At 41.2% G+C, this 20123-nt stretch overlaps 1 protein-coding gene across 1 annotated transcript in view; it reads left to right on the top strand.

Annotated features, from left to right (window-relative positions):
• Positions 1–20123, top strand: part of ITGA8 (integrin subunit alpha 8) — a 175997-nt gene that overhangs the window by 136570 nt on the left and 19304 nt on the right. The window contains exons 26-28 of the mRNA XM_075922446.1: positions 246–371; positions 8529–8642; positions 19237–19338. Coding sequence (XP_075778561.1) covers positions 246–371; positions 8529–8642; positions 19237–19338 — 342 coding nt within the window. The remainder of the gene's footprint in view (positions 1–245; positions 372–8528; positions 8643–19236; positions 19339–20123) is intronic.

Genomic DNA, 20123 nt, shown 5'->3' with positions numbered 1-20123 from the left:
GAAACTGGCTCCAGTAAAGAATGTCTGGAAAAAAATTATCTAGTGCAGTGCATATTGCTGGCCACCATCCTGCTGTAATATTGCCAATTAAACTGCTAGTAGAACAAAGTGGTATCTAGTCTCATTGTAGTGCTATTAAATTAAAAACCAAGCTAGTATAAAGTTCAAGTTCCCCAAGAAGGTAACATATCTGTTAAAGTAACTGTATGGTATGTCATTCCAGTTCACTGTCTTTCTTTTTCCAGTTTGCTATTCCACCGGACACGCCGGAACTCACTGCTTTTTTACATAACTCCACTGTTCCTCACTATGTTGGACGGAGAGATGTCACCATGGTGGAACCGCAAAGAAAGAGCCATTCAAAAATATTGGTGAGCTCACTGAAATGAATAGTGCTGGAACTTTTCAGACTTTTAATTTCCTCCTGTTCTAAGTGACAAGTAAATGATGGAGCAACTGACTATTAAATCTCTTGTCTTGACATGTTCTATGTATTATATGCTGCATCATTGGTTTTCCTGTTTTTTTCCCAGACAAATTATAACAGATCCTTTACATAAGGATCTTACAACCTAAGACCCCTGTAGCAGATTGTGGCAGGACTCCTTGGCTGTTGCCTCTGCTAGGTCCACAGAGTCACTCTGAGACCCTGGGGTTAGTAAACATTGACGAAGGAAGAGCTACCTCCTTTCTTCCATTCCATGCCTTTTCTCTTTCTTTCTGCTCCCCCATTGGCTTCCTTTCCCTGAGGCTTTTATACAGCCCCAGTCTAATTAGATGGCAGCTGTCTCTTCTTTCCCAGTTTGGGACAGGTTATCACCAGCCAGCTCTAATTTAGTCCCCTAAATGGGAGCTGGTGTGATAGAGGGCTAAATCAGTAATCCTTTGCCTTGCACCCTGTCAGAGACCCAGTACAGCAGTTGGGAGCCACACACACAAAACTCTTTACTCATGCATTGCCTCAAGTGGTCTCTTCCCAGGTTCTGGGATTACGTGCACACACATGACTCTGTTCATTCTTGTGGTCTTTCATGAGACCATGGCCTAAAATGATGAAACACGGTGACACTTTTAAAATCTATGCATTTATTTTGTTAATGGGCCTTTAACATTTTCATAAAATTATTAAATTCAGCTACTGAAATACACCAAAATTACAGCTCTGTCCCATAACTATTGTCAAGTGCAAATATTCATTCAGTAAACACCCAACACATTCTTGGGCTTTGAGAAATGTCCAGTATTTAGTTCTTTAAAGTATCATAAGCCAGCAAAATAGGTCTAGTATAATTTATCAGTTTTTTTATTTTTCATGGGTCAATATCTAACAAATCAAAACTGCCGGGGCTGTAAAATGTGGGCAAGTGCAAAGCTCTCTAAGGCCCAGTCTCAAAGCCTTCTGGGAAATGAACATCTGGATGATGACATGCCGTCAGTCTGGTTTTTGTTGGTCATACGTTGAATACTCCATGTTTTAGCGCTTTCAAGCATCACAATTATCAGATGCTTTTGCCTAGAGGCTGTATTTCTAAATCAGTGACCCTGAGGCCATAAGCTGGGATTCTTGAGGCCATCATTTCCATTTATTTTTATTAACCCCATCCTGAGCTTATTTCCTGCTGCACAGTCATCTATTCTATGGTTCATTCTCAGCATATGTGAGCCCCCTCACTTATTAGTGGAATTTGGCACATATAGTCAGGAAAGAAAGATCTCCATAGGCCTAAACTCTGCTTGGAAAGTAACAAAAAAGAAATCTTTAGATGATGTCTGAGAGAGGAATGTAACTATTTTTAAATGGGAGTAGTCCAAATCTGAATTTAATTAATGACTTATTTTAATTAAAAATAGAATCACAGTAGCACTGATTTCATATACCTACAGTCTTGTCTTGCATAGCTCTTTCATCACCATAAAGACCAAGAAAAACATCACACCTTGGAAATACGACGAGGAGTCCTGTGGCACCTTATAGACTAACTGAAGTGTAGGAGCACAAGCTTTCGTGGGCAAAGACCCACTTCATCAGATGCATGTAGTGGAAATTTCCAGAACATGCATCTGACGAAGTGGGTCTTTGCCCACGAAAGCTTATGCTCCTACACTTCAGTTAGTCTATAAGGTGCCACAGGACTCCTCGTCGCTTTTGCAGATTCAGACTAACACGGCTACCCCTCTGATACCTTGGAAATAGTTCAAGGCTGCATAAAAAATCTAGACTTGGGAAGACATACCATTCAGTACCACAAAACTTTGAATCCATTTCTCAGTAATGCCTTAATTATTAGTTATACGCCTCTGTAACTAGTCTCTTATGTTGTCAACGCAGAAATTACTTCAGCAACTGTGAATGGTTAACAAAGTTTAAAAGTATGTACAGTATCTGCATCATATTATGTACTACAAAATAATAAGAACCAGAGGTTTTTCATCAGCTTGATCCAAACAGACAACAGTTGATTGATTCCACAGAAATATAGGACCTCACAGCCTGGATCAAACTAGCAGTCCAACTAGTCCAGTATTGTATTGTTTACAGTAACTATAGTAGAAACAATAATCTCTTCTGAGGGCATGGAAAGTGAAGAGGAAGCTTGCAGCTTAAGATGCAACAACGTAGAGAGTTGTAGGGAATACGGTTGTACTTGTGTAGCACTTGTAACAAGGCAGGAGTCTTTTTGAAATCTGTTCAGACATAAAATATATTAGCATCCTATTCACAGAAGTGAATTTTTTTCATCACATTAACTTTTTGCAGTGTGGTCTCTGAAAGAGGATGTTTTTACAGAAAATATGTGATAGCACTAGTGAAGTGCTACTGTGTCTATAGAGGTAACTTCAAGACCATCAAAATCACTTGACATCACCACTGTGAATGAAGTATGTAGTTCTGAGGGGCAAACTGTATTATACAGAAAATGGACCAGTCAAAACATCAGCCTTTCCTCCTGAACTGAGTTCAGACCTTTTAAGGTCCATCTGTTTGTGAGGCTTTTTTTTTTTCACTTCCCCTTTGCCCTCCCCGTCCCCTTCATGGAGTGTGTGCTGTGATTGGCAGGTGGAAACTGTTGGCTTCTAATTAAAGTTTGAATTCTAGAAGCCTCTGCTGATTGGCTGAGCCTTGGTAGGGGGAGGGACTTTCAGGCACTCCAGGGCTTTATAAGGCAGTGGGCAAGTGACCAAGGACAGGTGAGTGCTAACAGGGAGTTTAGAGAGGGAGTTTGGAAGGGGAGAGGATAGGGCGTGAGGTTCTTTTGCCTTTCTTTTTAAATCCCTTCTCCAGGACAGCAGCGATGGATGGTGATAGGTCTGCTGTTGTTACTTGCATGGCATGTGCCATGTTTGTCTTCCTCCCAGAAGAAAGAACAGATTTTATCTGCACGAAGTGCAAGCTGGTCAACATTTTGGAAGAAAAAGTTAGAGCACTGGAGACCCAAGTGTCGACCATACACCCGATCAGAGAGGATGAAGACTTCCTTGATAGAAGGCAGTGTTTAATCCTTGAAGCACGGCAGGCAGAGGAGCCAGAGAGGGCAGTATGTGACCAGGAAGAGAACTGGCAGCATGTAACTTCTAGAAGGGGGAAGAGGCCAGCATGGGAATCCCCCAATGCTATAGAGGTAAGTAATCGCTTTCAGGCTCTCTCCACAGGCTCTACAGTGCTGAATGCTTTGGAAGGGCCCTCACAAGGAAGAAACCAGAAGGGAACACCATCTACTGGAAGGCATTGGGATGCGTACTCCTAGGGTAGGGGTTCCATGGCCACCACCCCCAAAAGAAAATGACGGGTGGTGGTGGTCGGGGACTCCCTCCTAAGAGGGACTGAGCCATCCATCTGCTGTCCAGACCTGGAATCTCGAGAGGTGTGCTGCTTACCGGGAGCTCACATTCAGGATGTGACTGAGAGGCTTACCAAACTTGATCAAACCTTCGGATCGCTACCCCTTCCTGCTTCTCCACGTGGGAACTAATGATATGGCCAAGAATGACCTTGAGCGGATTACTGCTGATTATGTAGTGCTGGGAAGAAGGATCCAAGAATTCGGAGCACAAGTGGTATTCTCGTCCATCCTCCCTGTTGAAAGGAAAGGACTGGGTAGGGATTGTCGAACTGAGGACGTAAATGCGTGGTTGCGCGGGTGGTGTCGCAGAGAGGGCTTTGGTTTCTTCGACCATGGGACTCTGTTCCAGGCACAAGGATTGTTAGGAAGAGAAGGGATCCACCTAATGAAGAGAGGAAGGAGCATCTTCACGGGCTGGCTTGCAAACCTAGAGAGGAGGGCTTTAAACTAGATTCGTCGGGGGACGGTGACCAAAACCCTGAGGGGAGCGGGAAAGTCGGATACTGGGAAGAAATGCAGAGAGGAACGAGCAAGAAAGGAGGACCCCTGATTCGAATGGAGAAGATAGGACGATCAACTGGTTACCTGAAGCGTTTGTACACTAATGCGAGAAGCCTGGGCAACAAACAAGAAGAACTGGAGGCCCTGGCCCAGTCCAAGAAATATGATTTAATTGGGATAACAGAGACTTGGTGGGATGACTCACGTGACTGGAGCGCTGTCATGGAAGGGTATAGACTGTTCAGGAAGAACAGTCAGGGGAGAAAAGGAGGAGGAGTTGCACTATGTAAGAGAGCACTATGATTGCTCTGAACTCCAGTATAAAGAGGGAGAAAAACCTGTTGAGAGTCTATGGGTTAAGTTTAAAGGAGAAAACAACAGCAGTGATGTTGTGGTTGGTGTCTGCTACAGGCCACCGAATCAAATGTATGAAGTAGATGAGGCTTTCTTGGGACAACTGAGAGAGGCTTCCAGATCTCAGGCCCTGGTTCTTGTGGGGGACTTTAATCACCCTGACATCTGCTGGGAAACAAATACGGCAGTACACAGGCAATCCAGGAAGTTTTTGGAGAATGTTGGGGATAACTTCTTGACACAAGTGCTGAAGGATCCGACCAGGGGCCGTGCGCAGCTTGACCTTCTGCTCACAAACAGGGAGGAACTAATAGGGGAAATAGAGGTGGGTGACAACCTGGGAAGCAGTGATCGAGAGATGGTAGATTTCAGGATCCTGACCAAAGGAAGAAAAGAGAATTGTAAAATAAACACCTTGGACTTCAAAAAAGCAGATTTTAACTCCCTCAGAGATCTGATGGGCAGAATCCCCTGGGATGCTAACATGAAGGGTAAAGGAATCCAGGACAGCTGGCAGTATTTTAAAGAAGCCTTATTGAAGGCACAGAAAGAAACCATCCCGACGCGTAGCAAGAGAGGCAAACATGGTAAGAGACCGGATTGGCTTCCAGGGGAAATCCTTGGTGAACTTAAGCACAAAAAGGAAGCTTACAAAAAGTGGAAACTTGGACAAATGACCAGGGAGGGGTTTAAATGTCTAGCTCGAGAATGCCGGGGAGTTATCAGGAAGGCAAAAGCGCAAATGGAATTGCGACTGGCTAAGGTTGTGAAGGATAACAAGAAAGGTTTCCATGGGCATGTTAACAAGAAGAAGGTGATCAGAGAGGGTGTGCGGCCCCTACTGGATGAAGGAGGTAACCTAGTGACAGATGATGCAGAGAAAGCTGAAATATTCAATGCTTTCTTTGCCTCTGTATTCACGGACAAGGCATCCTAGTGCGAACTACCTAGTCCGTGCCGCGTGGCTACACGCAGCACGGAGTCCGCACTAGCGGACATTTAAAAATGGCGGCGCCCAGCTTTATGCAAATGAAGCCCGGGAAATTCAAATCCCAGGCTTCATTTGCAACTCCGGTTGCCTACATTACCACCCTAGTTCAAACTAGGGTGGTAGTGTAGACATACCCTAAATGACGCAAGATGGGATGAAGATGGACAGCCCTTGGTGGGTAAAGAACAGGTTAGGAACAATTTAGAAAAGCTAAACATACACAAATCCAAGGATCCGGACTTAATGCATCCAAGGGTATTGAGGGAGTTGGCAAATGTCACTGAGGAGCCTTTGGCCATTATCTTTGAAAAGTCGTGGAGATCGGGAGAAATCCCAGATGATTGGAAAAAGGCAAATGTAGTGCCCATCTTCAAAAAAGGGAAGAAGGACGATCCAGGGAACTATAGGCTGGTCAGTCTTACCTCGGTTCCTGGAAAAATCATGGAAGGGATCCTTAAGGAATCCATATTGAGGCACTTGGATGAGAGGAAAGTGATTAGAAATAGTCAGCATGGATTCACAAAGGGCAAGTCATGCCTGACCAATCTGATTAGCTTCTATGATGAGGTAACTGGCTCTGTGGACGTGGGAAAGTCAGTGGATGTGATATATCTTGACTTTAGCAAGGCTTTTGATATGGTCTCCCACAATATTCTTGCCAGCAAGTTAAGGGAATGTGGATTGGATAAATGGACAGTAAGATGGATACAAAGATGGCTAGAAGGCCTGGCCCAGCGGGTAGTGATCAATGGCTTGATCAGTGATCAATGTCAGGATGGTGGTTGGTTTCTAGCGGAGTGCCCCAAGGTTCGGTTCTAGGACTGGTTTTGTTCAATATCTTTATTAATTACCTGGATGAGGGAATAGAATACACCCTCCACAAGTTTGCGGATGACACCAAACTAGGGGGAGAAGAAGATATGCTTGAGGGCAGAGATAGGGTCCAGAATGACTTAGACAAATTGGAGGATCGGGCCACAAGAAATCTGATGAGGTTCAACAAGGACAAGTGCAGAGTCCTGCACTTGGGACGGAAGAATCCCAAGCATTGTTATAAGCTTGGGACCGACCAGTTAAGTAGTAGTTCTGCAGAAAAGGACCTGGGGTTTACTGCGGATGAGAAGCTGGATATGAGTCAACAGTGTGCCCTTGTAGCCAAGAAGGCTAATGGCATATTAGGTTGCATTAAGAGGAGCATTGGCAGCAGATCCAGAGATGTCATTATTCCCTTTTATTCGGCTTTGGTGAGGCCACATCTGGAGTATTGTGTCCAGTTTTGGACCCCCACTACAAAAAGGATGTGGACGCATTGGAGAGGGTCTAGCGGAGGGCAACCAAAATTATTAGGGGGCTGGAGCATATGACTTATGAGGAGAGGCTGAGGGAGTTGGGTCTGTTTAGTCTGCAGAAGCGAAGAGTGGGGGGGGGGATTTAATAGCAGCCTTCAACTTTCTGAAGGGAGCTTCCAAAGAGGATGGAGAGAGGATGTTCTCAGTAGTGGCAGATGGCAGAACAAGTAGCAATGGTCTCAAGTTGTGGTGGGCGAGGTCCAGGTTGGATATTAGGAAAAACTATTTCACTAGGAGGGTAGTGAAGCACTGGAATGGGTTACCCAGGGAAGTAGTGGAGTCTCCATCCCTAGAGGTGTTTAAGTCTCGGCTTGACAAAGCCCTGGCTGGGTTGATTTAGTTGGGATTAGTCCTGCCTACAGCAGGGGGCTGGACTTGATGACCTTTTGAGGTCTCTTCCAGCTCTATGGTACTATGATTCTATGATCTGCACAGGATTTTGGACCCATCCTCCCTTCTAAGCTTCAGATCTGAGTTCCAAGTCAAGCCACAACTTCAAGGGCTATCTGTGCAGATCTTTTTAGAGGGCTAGTGTGAACCCTGCTAGCCCACATGTATCAACCCAGGCTGGAAAGCTTGCTCCCACACGCTCCAGGATGCTGTATAGGCCTATCCTTAGGTTTAGATCCCCTTGGATAAGTACCCCAGATGTTCTCTCTGACCTCAACAGACCCTTGGTTTTTGGTTCCCTCTCCCTGTAAGCTGCCTTCCATTCCATTTGCCAGTGCATCTCAATTTTTTTCCAATTGATTTCCCGAATAGATCCCCTTCTCCAGCTCTTCATCCCTGTCTGTGACTTCCAACCAGCTCCTTACCTTGGCTGGTGACATTTTCATTCCGGACACCAGCAGTTCTATAGTTTTGGGTAGGGCCAGTTGGCTGTTATATTTATGTGTGTGTTTTCTGGTCTTTCTCCATCCAAGACCATTCCTCACCAGCAAAGCTTCACAGAACATAAGGTTCAAATAGAGCTGCTAAGGAAGCCCATCAACCATGTTGACTTTATGTTGTAAATGTCCCCAGGAAAATTACGAGTGGTAAAGAAGGAAGGGAAGTTTTGAGAGGGTAAATATGGAGTGTAGAGGTCAGAGAAATGAGGAACTGGCTAGAGGGATTGAAAGGAAAAAGAAGAAGAAACAAGATTTTGTTAAGCAGTTGGACCGTTTAAGAATTCTTCAAATCAGACTGGTGAATGCTATTTGATTTGTCATCACTGATACATGTAGAGGATTGTATTCATAGGCATCTTAGAAGAGTACCCATTATGATTATTCATTTCTCACATGTGGGCCACTTCTGAGTTCTTCTGTTGTATATTTGTATTAAATTAAATTCTAGAAGATGCATGATATTTACTACATTAAGAAATGGTTGAGAATTTTTTCAATTTAGAACAGTTGAGTAATTAAAACTATGTATAATTACATGTTCGTATTCTTACATTAGCTTTGTTACAAAAGCATAGTTATAATTTAATTTTGTTTTTTACAGAACTGTACAAATGTGAAGTGTTTAATGATCTCATGTACAGTGGGACAATTAGAAAGAGGAAAGAGTGCAGCACTAAAAATCAGATCTCGGTTGTGGGCCCAAACTTTTCTACAGGTAAGGTAAATTTGCGAAACTGTTTTTACACATACACCCCTCCCAAAAAGCCTATTTTTATTTGCATGTTTATTTGAAGTTATTGTGTGTTTGTGTATTATCTTAATTTGTGATGCTGTCATCACTTCATTTTGGGGTAAAATCTCTCTACTTCATGCTCATGTCACACACATCTGCTAATTTCTCCCTCTTCTGAATACTGTGTCCATTTCGATTTTACTTTGTCAGTTTTTACTGCATATTTCATTTTGGTCTTGAGACCCATCTTACCTTGACTTTCCATAGTATTTGCTCATAGGCTTCTGTTGATCTTCCCAGACCAATAATCAATCAGATAGTTGACCTACCTGTGGCTTTATTTTATAACTAATGTGAATTCTCTGAAAGGGTATGTTTCTTCATTTTCTTTGTATTCATATGTCTGAGCCATATAGCTGATGACAGATACTATTTAATCAGTTTAAAATGTAAAAATGATTAATTCATTCTACTATTAGTATTGTCACGGTCTAGGTGTTAGATCCTTGTCCCACATGTACATATAGAGCTGAATTGTAACATTTAGCCATAACTGAGAGTATAGGGTACAACACAGAGCTCTCAGAGGCTGATCTTTAGGGTGCAATTCCCTTTTGTCACCTGGCTTCCCTATGTCAGAGGGAACTTGCACAGTTCTTGGCATGGTGCAATGTATTCCCTTCTCTGCAGGGAATGAGCTAGTGAATGAACAGGTGCACAGAGTCAGAAGTTGAGTGAGGCCACAGCCCTGCCTCCTTCCTCTTTCTCCTGTGCCTTTTGGGTAACTGACATTTGGGAGGAGCTATTCCCCTAATGAGCATTCCTACCCTGAGCCTATTATGTGGACATGAGGAGAAAGCTAGATCCAGGAACAATCCCATGCCTCAACTGAGAAGCAGAGCAGAGCCTTCTCAACAAGTCATGTCCATCATTAACTTCCCTAGGAGTGTTTTGCAGCTGTGCTGGCATTTTCTCCTCCTGAAGATGTGCTTCTGTATTCTAGTAGTATACACAAACTGTTCAACTTCAACCATTCGCTACTCTTTGAACAGCTAACTAAACCTCTGAAAGTTCTATATGCAAATCTAAAATGCAATAGAAATCTGTGATTTTTCCAAACATGTCTCCACACATTATGGGCATCAATTATGTGTTTTTCATGGAGACTGAATAAAAGTACAGGCAGTCCCTGGGTTACGTTCAAGATAGGGACTGTAGGTTTGTTCTTAAGTTGAATCTGTATGTAAGTCGGAACTGGCATCCAGATTCAGCCACTGCTGAAACTGATCAGTTTCAACAGCGGCTGAATCTGGACACCAGTTCTGACTGACATACAGATTCAACTTAAGAACCCCAGGCGTCCCCAAGTCAGCTGCTGCAGAAACTGATCAGCAGCTGATTCCAGGAAGCCCGGGGCAGAGCAACTCTGCCTCGGGCTTCCTGTAGTCAGCCGCTGGTCAGTTTCAGCAGCGGCTGACTTGGGGACGCCTGGGGCAGAGCAGCTCGGGTGCTGCTGGGTTGGTCCAGTAGCGCGGCCGCTCCTTGGCACTACTGGACCAACCCAGCAGCACCCCAGCTGTTCTGCCCCAGGCGTCCTGATTCAGCCGCTGCTGAAACTGATCAGCAGTGGCTGAATCAGGACTCCTGGGGCAGAGCAGCTGGGGTGCTGCCGGGTTGGTCCAGTAGCGCCAAGGAGCGGTGCTGCGGGACCAACCAGCAGCGCCCCACCTGCTCTACCACAGGCCCCAGGCTTTGCTCAGCGTCTCCCTGGTCTGCTGGGGGGGGGGCACTAGCTGTGTCCCCCACCAGCAGACCAGGGAGACGCTGAGCAAAGCCGCGGAGGACCCGAGCCGGACCCGCAGCGCTTCCAGATCAGCTGGAAGTGCCGCGGGTCCGGCCCCGGGTCCTCCGCCGCTTTGCTCCCCGTCTCCCTGGTCTGCTGGCTCCTTCAGCAGACCAGGGAGACGGGGAGCAGCTTTTCTCGCCCCGGAGGAGGCGGGCGGCGGGACCAGGCGTCCCGCCGCTCCAGTCGTCCGGGGCGAGAAAATCCTCATTCATAACTGCGGATCCAACATAAGTCGGATCCGCGTAACTCGGGGACTGCCTGTATTTGTGCATGAGGGATGGGATAATCAATTGATAAATCCCCTGTGTAATGTATTAGCATTGTAGACTTGAATAAAAATCTGCAACAGTTGGGTGTACTAGGTTGATTTGCTGCAGTGGGAGAGAGGATAGTTATAAGGCGAGTTAATACATTATCCTCTTCTTCTGCATGGACCTTTAACCTTGCTCCTTCTGCCTGGAATGCAGAAAAAGAAAGATAATTCTTCAGCATCTTTCCTCTGTGCACAGTGGGCATGGAAATAAGAATGCCTCGTGGTCCTAAGACCAGCAGAAATAGAAGAGGAAAATGTCCCAGTGTGGACTGGAGTTTGACGAGCCTTGGTTTTAACCTCCCCTTTCTTTCATCACCACAAGTGAAAAAGAGAAGATACCGTCAACATGTTCTTTTTTCTGGCCTCCATGAAGGAACTAAAGAATAGATAGGAGGGCATTCCACCGAATTTAAACCAATCCAATACCTAATGGTTCTGGCTTCTAAATCACTAATGAGCCCAGTGCACATAACTGCATTGCCATACCACTTAACATTTCACTGGTCAACAGTGGGCATTTAAAACCTAAACAAAAGGAATTTTTACTAGTCAAGGCCTAAGTTCAGATTCTGTGTTTCCTCTGCCACAGTTAATGGCAACACTAACACTGAAAACAGACCAAAGAGCTGCATGCATGACCTTACTGTGGGGATAGTGATGTCAGCCCAATTCAGTAACAAAGGACCTGTTTTGTTTTTATTTGTAAGAATAATCATTCTCCTAATGATTTGGGATCCTAGCCAATTTTTATCTCTGTGTTTGTTTCCCAAGTTGAAATAAGGGGCTTGTAAACAGATTAATATTTTGCAAACACAAAAAATCTGTTCATAATTCTCACTTTGGATTTGGTAATGATGAGCAAACATTGGAAACTTTGGTTCAGATGAAAATAAGTTTGGGTTCTTCTCTCAACTATCTTAGCTTCCTGAGTGTGGAAAACTAGTCTGGCGATCTTGTGGGAACAAGCTCTCTCACTAGTTTTACAATGCTCCTTGATCAAGTTGCCCAGAAAATACCATTAAGACAGTCCTCCTTGATGTATATATGGACATTTGTTTCCGGAACCTGGTAGTGCAAAGACAGAAAAAATAGATATAATGTAGATCCTATACAGGTTGTTTTGAACCTCTGAAAATATTCTGTTTGATTTTGGGGCACTAGTTTGGTCTTAAAAGTATTGGTGGATTCTCCATATCATATTCTTTAAATCCAGACTGAAGGCCTTTTTAGAGGATTAGCTTCAACCAAACACAAGTTATTGGGCTAATACAGAGGTAAGAGGATGAGATTCTATGGCCTGTTTTATATAGCAAGTGAGACTTGATGAGCTAATAACTTCTAATCTTAAAATCTATGAAAACCAAAATAAAGGCACACATTTTACAAATTGCCCCTGGAAAAGGGAAAGCCAATTTGTTGATAAAGTACCATGGAGTATTAAAAGTAAAGAAAATGTGCATAACCCCCTTCATAAGGTGCAGTGTGAAACCACATGAGAAGATGTGAACTGCCTCTCACCCACTCTCCTTAAAACTATTCCCTTTTCCAGAACCCCTTTTACAATTAACAGCTATACAGGCACAGCCGTAAAAGAATGCAGCCTATAATTAATTTCCTAAAAAAGGCATCATGTGCTCTGGAAAAGCCTGTAAACTTCAAATTCCCAAGACTACCCTATGAGTAAATACAATTACTCCCAAAACATTGCACATTGGAACACAGTATCTAGGCTAAAATGTAAGGACTAACCTGCAATGAATCTTCAGGATTAAACTATAGACAGAGGGAATTGGTATGGTCTCTGGAGCTATTTATAAACAATAAACACAGTAGTATTGTAAGGCTGAACTCTATAGTCATGTATTGAAAGGAACAATATATTCTTTGTACAGATTGGGACATCCTTATTCATAGTACAAGGTATGACTTGTGTGTTTAATGTTATTATTTCTACTTTTGTATATGTAACACTATACATTTAATTTTACAATTTGCAAGTGCAAAGAGCAGAGGTAATAATAGCACGTAAAAGCCCTCTGCTGTATTATAATATAAATGAAGAGATTATGATCTGCAGAAAGAATTATAGTTACTAACACATAAAAATTTATAGAACAATCAACTATGTCACTGTGTGCATTATTTTCTTCTTGGTTACCCTAGTGCAACCCTAGTACAACCGTGAGGAGAATTTGATCCAATATGATTTATGGTAGGCTTAACAATTCACATTTCCTTTCAAAGAATGTACAAATCTAATGGCATATTTTGTCATCCCTGGAGTTCAGTCATACATAATCTCTCTTTTCTTTCCTAGTGTGAGTTAACTGACAATTGCTGCCCTCTTGCCTCATGGCAGTTGTCATCTGTCACCTTAAAATTGAAATGTTTATCACAAATTGCAGTTTTAAAAAGTGCAATAATTAGACATGTTTGAGTAAACAAAGCAGCTCTGAGTGTCCTAACGAGCCAACAAAGATAGCAAAGATGTTGTACAGAGGCCAACAAGAAACAGAGCCATTTTTGGCTTTATTTCAAAGCTTGGTTGTAAATAAGAACCAGCATGTAAGCTAAGCTAACTAATGGATTCAGACTTGCTGAGCCAGCAAATCATTAAATGCCTGATTAATGAAAAAAAATAACCTTACATGGTCATGTTACACTGTGTTCCATTAGGGCTCTATCATTAATTTATAGCAAAGATTTATATCTACTCATTTTCATTATTCAATACATGGTGGCTGAATTGCATGGCAAGTTGTGGTACTGAGTCAAACTTTTGGAGAGAGATCCATGGAAATCTTGCCTGTTATTCTTTGACCTTTAGTGGGACATTTTAATGTTGTGTGTGGGCAATGAAACAGTTGCTCTGAAAATATATCCCTAAGTGGCAAATTTATACCTTTTTTCTGATTTGTAATACCCTTCCAGGCTACAGGCTTTTCCTCTGTTTATTCACCAGCACGGCAGGGAGCAAAACTTAGCTCTTTCTTAACTGTTTTTTTAAATCTGTGTTAAAATGTGCCTGAAAGTTATTTCCTCTCAAGCACTCACAGGGCCTGACAAGATCCATGTAGGAATGAGACTGTCTAGGAAGTAGGTAATAGAATAATGCCTAGACAATATGCAAGATTCCATGGAAGGGCTTTTGTTTCCCTTCCTTGGCCCTAACATAAATCCACATATTTAGGATTAACCATGCCTATCTGCATGGTCTGCAGTAACTAGAAAAGAAAAAAAATCAGATCTTGGTGTGAGCACCACAGTATGCAGCATGGCTGTGTCACTTGGGAGCAGGTTTCTGTTCCTGATTCTCCCCCTACAACTTCACTCAGAAATCCCAGTTCTCTATCCAGAGAAGATGATTTGGAACTAAAGGAGGCCTGCATGTGATTATCCCATGCAAACAAGCCAAGTGCCCTAAGAATAGTTTGACAGTCTGGCAGCTTGCATAGTAGCTTTACATGCAAGGAATGCCATGAAAAATCAGATGGGAGAGGTCTTACTGATATCATAGGCCATATATGGTGTTTATGTAGCTGATATTACTAACAGCCATTGTGTTCCAATATTTTGACATGCACGCTTGGGGTCAAGGCATTTTGCTTTTTGTTTGTTAGTTTCAAGGAATCTTTGTTAATTTGAAAACAAAATTTAAAACAAAAAGAAATTAAGTGGCTGAAAATATTGGGATGGGGAGTGATTAATGGAGAGAACTAGAGGTTTGGTGTGGAAAAGGTCATCAACTGGGTTGCGTTGAGGATGGAGTTTTGTTGGGCATTGCTAATTATTTTGATTTTATTATTTATTTTATTATTTTGATTTTATATTATTAATTTAATGTCAAAAGGGCCCAGAAAAGCAGGTGTCTTCTTATATATTTTAAATCTCAAGAAATAAGTGTATCATATAAACCCAATGACCCTTAAAACCTGTATTTTAAAATTTCTATGAAATCTTGGAAAATGTTGTTGTCTTTTGTTTCAATTCAAAGTATTCCCTTTAAATAAATGAAAAATACACAAACTGTCCAATCAGGGGGCCAAATGGGTCTAGCTAAGCGGGTGTGTTGATTTCTGCAGGAATATGAGTGCCTGTCATAAACAACATATGCTTCCTGATCTCATGATGATCATAAATTTACTACTTTCAAAATGTAATATCAAGGTAAATTTTGCACAACCTCTCATTACCTGCATTTATTTAGAGTAATTTTATTTCTTGGCAATTGTTCAGTTCCTAGGTAGTGAGAGTAATGGAGAGAAAGTTAACGAGTTCCCAAAGCACATATTTAAATGGTAACAGTAAATTGCTCATTCTCTTCCAAGTGGATCAGCCTCCAGTGGCAATGAAGGGGAATACGCAGGAATGAAAGCTTCAAAGTGGTAGCCAAGTGAGTCTGTAACTAGAGAAACTTAAAAAACAACAAATAAACTGGCAGACTAACACTATTAACATGATATTTTCAGAAAACATGATTTCTATAAACAGAAAGCTTCAGTTCTGTGGGGAGAGCTCCATTTCAGCACACGGCCTACAGTAATGAAAATACATACCATCCAATCCTCCACTGACAAAGGCTTCAGTGTGTTATACCTGAAAGGAAAAGACAGCTCAGAAATAACCAGCTTCCTTCAAGGCTGCAATAGTGGTCAGTGAAACTCTAAAATTCATTTTCAGGGTGAAGCAGCATTACAGGTCAAAGGATTTTCCAGAGTCATCTTTCCTGTCCAACAGCCTAAAGTTGTCTTTTGCCTTCTCACTCTCCCCCAAGCTAATGACCTGCAAGCCTGATCTAATGTTTGTCCTCCTGTACTTTACTCCGCACCCAGCCAAAAACGCACTTAGATTGCAGCACAGCCATTTTAAAGATTTCCAAAGCCTTATGTTCTTAATAGATTAACCTTGTGTTTGAGAAATAAGTAGGGAAGTACTGCACAGGCTCCATGCTGTGGAGGGAGGAGAGGAGTCCTGAGCCTGTGGACCACCTGCAAAATGGCCGTGGACCACTAGCGGTCTACAGACCACACTTTGAGAATCAATGTTTTAGGCACTGCCACTGTCTAAGCCATAACTGAGTCCTTTGCTTGTATTTCAAATCACAGATCCCACTACTTCCACTGAACACTGAATATGTAAGCATGGGAGACTTGAAATTATTCTGTCTTTAGGATTTTTTTTCAAGAATTTGTTGAAAGTTTTATAAACAGATATGCCCAGGAGGGAAACCGGACACCTTCTAGTATCTGCTTGGTGCTTGGACAACTAAAACGCTTCAGCTTGCAGTTGTTTCTGGCTAGGTTGTTATATTAGTACCCTTTTGCAAAAACTTCTGCATGGGTAAATAGACTACACAATACAGTCTTTTACATTCTTAGTTGCTTTTAAATGGTAAGGAGGAAGGTTTAAAGCACTGACTTACTGATTGGTTGAAGGATTTGATGGCCCAAAGAACAACCAAATTTTATTAATCCCCAGGAAGTGCCCGACACTGGGGTTGTTATTGCTAATATAAGCTGGAAGTGAAATAAACCATACACAGAAGGTGAAAGGATTTATTTTTATGAGTGATGTGTTTCTGTACAGAGCATTTGAAGAGAGTTAATGCCCTGTACTGTATACTAGCTAATCAGATTTTGTGAATTATCTCTCTGCAGCCTATTCATTTCATAATGTAACATGTCCTGCCTTCTTCACTGCAGACTTTATTTATAAATCACATGCAGAATCCTACTCTAGTGTGAACAGTTGAATTCATAAAACTTTTTTAAGGCAGCAGGAGTTGTACATTTCCTAACATGAATCATAGTAAACCACAGTAAAAACTACCAGCAGCAATGAGAAATGTCCAAGAATTTATGTGACTTCATCTAAGAATTAGAATGTTGTCAGCTTAGTTTTGAGAAATGGAACAAGCCTTAAAAGAAGAAAATAATCTGTGACTGAGAAAAAGAACTAGATGCCTGCTCTGAAGACTCTGCCTAATACAATTTAAATGCCATGAAATCTATAAAACACATCACTCTTATTAGGCAACTTCATGTCTTAAGTGACTGTCTCAAACCATTATTTATCTCTGTTGAGTGTCAGTCTGGTTCTTCTTTATTAGAAGACCAACTATGCTGAGAAACTGATTTGTCTGTTCATTTTGTGGTCACTTAAGGAGGTTTCTCTTGCTTGCTCATTCTTAACATTGGCCTAAAAGAGCAATTTAATATGTTGTGACATTAAACATTGCGCTGCTATCAATATGTTAAAAAAACTAAGTAATAGCATAGCGAAAGCCATAAGACAATAAATATATTGACTTCGTCACCAGTAAATATTCTGACATATTTGATGAGCAAATTGTATTCAAAAGGGAGAACAGACATTTTCACAAGTGTGTGGCTGACAAAGCTGCCCAATTTCACGTGTGCTGCACTCTCAAGCAAAGGTCTAGGTTTAGTGCATGCACACAAATTCTACACATTTGTCAAGAAAGAAAAGAACTAACAGGAAATAATTGGAGTCTTCTGTTCTATTTGCTCTGGGAAGCAGCGGAAAAGGGACCAAACATCCTTGAACTGAAAAGGATAAGAAAGTTAAAGCCTTAGGAAATCCCAGAGGAAACCAACACCTTGCACAGGAGAGAGGACAAAAACTATGTTATTGGAAACTGAGACTTGAAAAATAAACAAAGCCACCAATTGTGTCATGGATGGACAAAAACAGAAAGGACTTCCTGTATTCTTTCCTAACAAAGGCCATTCAGGGTTCAGAATAAAAATTAAACACAAGTACAATTAATAGACAAAAAATGAAATAAAATAACTCTATTGTGGGAGAGAAAGGATTTCAGGATAATCCAGAACTATAACGTAAAAGATCTAAAATGAGATCACAAAGAGTGTCCGAAAATGAGAAGTATTGTGTTTAATTTAAAGGGGGTTATTAAACAAAAATATGAATTAAAGAAAATAGAACTGGCTTTTTTTACCTCTCAGTTAACTCTAGAGACTGGGGAAAGTTCAAACATATTTGAGGGAGAGAGGGGCTAAAAGAACATGAGCTCTGCATGTGTATCAGGTAACAATTATACTTGGCTCATGTTACTAGGGTAATTCAGACTCCATGCCAGTTCATTCTTTGGCCACTCACCATAGTCTGCAAGAATCTGGTGCCAAGTTGTAGGGTAGCTTTAGTTATGAGGTCTCCATATTTATATAAATCAACAGTGTACACTCATCTGGAATACTGAGAGTTCTGCTCCCTCCATCTAAGAAAGATTATAACAGAATTAGAAGTTACAACACAGTCAGCAAAAATAAGCAGGGACATGGAAAAGATGAAGGTTGTTTAACTGAGGGAAGGGACAAATAAAAGGGGTCATGATAAAAGGAAATAGAAAATAAACAATAAAAGAATCTGGAGCTTCTGTGCTCATAATATAAGAACATTCAATGAAATTGAAAGGTGATAAATTCAGACTGATTTATTTCCTTGTACAAAGTATGATTATACTATGGCACCCATTACCACATATCTTTGAAGCCTATAGCTCTTAACAGCATTCAGAAAGGGACTTAACTATAATTATGGAAAACAAGACTATGCAGAGCTATAATAGTAAATGTTGTTTTTAAAAAATCAAATGTTTTCTAAGAGATGTAAACTTTCATGCTTCAGGGCTTAAGCCAATCTCTAACTAATGGGACTTATCAGAAAACTTTTTCAAGGGGTAGGTTATTCCTTAACTGCCTACAGTCACACTTTCCCCTGAGAGCTAGCGGGAGACTCACTGACAGGATATTGGATGAGACAGGCCCTTGTTTGAGCCCATGTAGGCAATTCCTGTATTTCTTTGACCTTTAGGAATGAAACCATTTCATCTAAAAGTTCCAGTATGAACTTCAGCTAGTAACAGTTTTTTTTTTTTTTTTTTTGCTTCTTATCTGAACCTAATTAAAAACCATGGAATCCAATAAAGATAGACCATCTCTAAAATAAAGACACTTAATTAAAGGAGAGAGATGCATTTTATATAGTTACAGTCAAGCAGCATGTCTGGGGTTCATTGTAGTGATCTAATGAAAGACCAAGTATAAATGCTATTGATGGGACTGCTTTTTCAATTACTGATGGACGTCAAAAACACAAACAATTTTGTTTATATTTTCTGAATCAGTTTTATGTTGAAAGTACTAAAATTGGTAAATTAAGCTAAACAATTAAGGAATCTTAACAAATAGGTTAGAAAAGAGGCCTGGAAATTTTCTGAAGATGCACAGAGCTTTTTCTAGGACTGGAGATGAAAGGCTACATATAACAAAGAAGCAGTTTCTGCCCCAAAAATCTTATAATTGAAGTATGAGAGATCTTTCTTACATAAATCATTAAATTTAAATGTATTCCTCATATTTTTTCTGTATTTCCAGAGAAAGAATTACCAATATACCCTTTCTTCCAATGTATCCTTTGAAGTTAAAAAGATGCCATATAAAGTGCAGCCAGCAAAACACCCTGAGGGAAGCATAGCAGTAAGTATTACAGAAAAAAAGTTAAGATTTAAACACATGAATTATTATGGTTATCCTGATCACAGTTGTAAAGGCTTTCTATATATATGGAAAAGCAAAAACAGTATTTCCTGTGTTTCCTGTGTAAGTTCCTTGAATACTTTTTAAATGAATCTTCCTTATTGCTCTTCTGTGCATGAAGCCGATATGACAAAGAATTCAATTTTTAATTAGTTGCTCAGTTCTTTAACAAATTGTAACATCGTGTGTTGCTTTAACGACAGTGATATTAGATTTTTCATGTAAAAAAATCTTGTTCCATCAAAGCCAACTCTAATCATCTCTGAAATTCCTCAGTGGGCAAACAGTCTACAGGGAAAACTTTTACCATCTCATCTCTGTTATGTTCATTTATTTAAAACATGTAGCTGGTATCTTCCCAATCAGCAGGATGCAACCACAGGCTCTGGTCTCATAGGCGATTTTAATCATCCTGACATCTGTTGAGAGACCAATACAGCAGTACACAGACAATCCAAGAAGTTTTTGGAGAATGTTGGAGATAACTTCTTGTTACAAGTGCTGAAGGAAATGACGAGGAGCCATACGTAGCTTGACCTGCTGCTCACAAACAGGAAAGAGCTAGGAGGGGAAGTAGAGGTGGGTGGCAACCTGGGAAGCAGTGATCATGAGATCACCAACTCAGAAATTCGGTCATTTGAAGAAGACCACAAGCTAAATATGAGTCAACAGTATGATGCTGTTGCAAAAAAAGCAAACATGATTCTAGAATGCATTAACAGGTG

Source organism: Pelodiscus sinensis, chromosome 2, assembly GCF_049634645.1.
Source record: "Pelodiscus sinensis isolate JC-2024 chromosome 2, ASM4963464v1, whole genome shotgun sequence".
Taxonomy (NCBI): domain Eukaryota; kingdom Metazoa; phylum Chordata; order Testudines; family Trionychidae; genus Pelodiscus; species Pelodiscus sinensis.
This window is presented reverse-complemented; position numbering and strand designations above follow the sequence as displayed.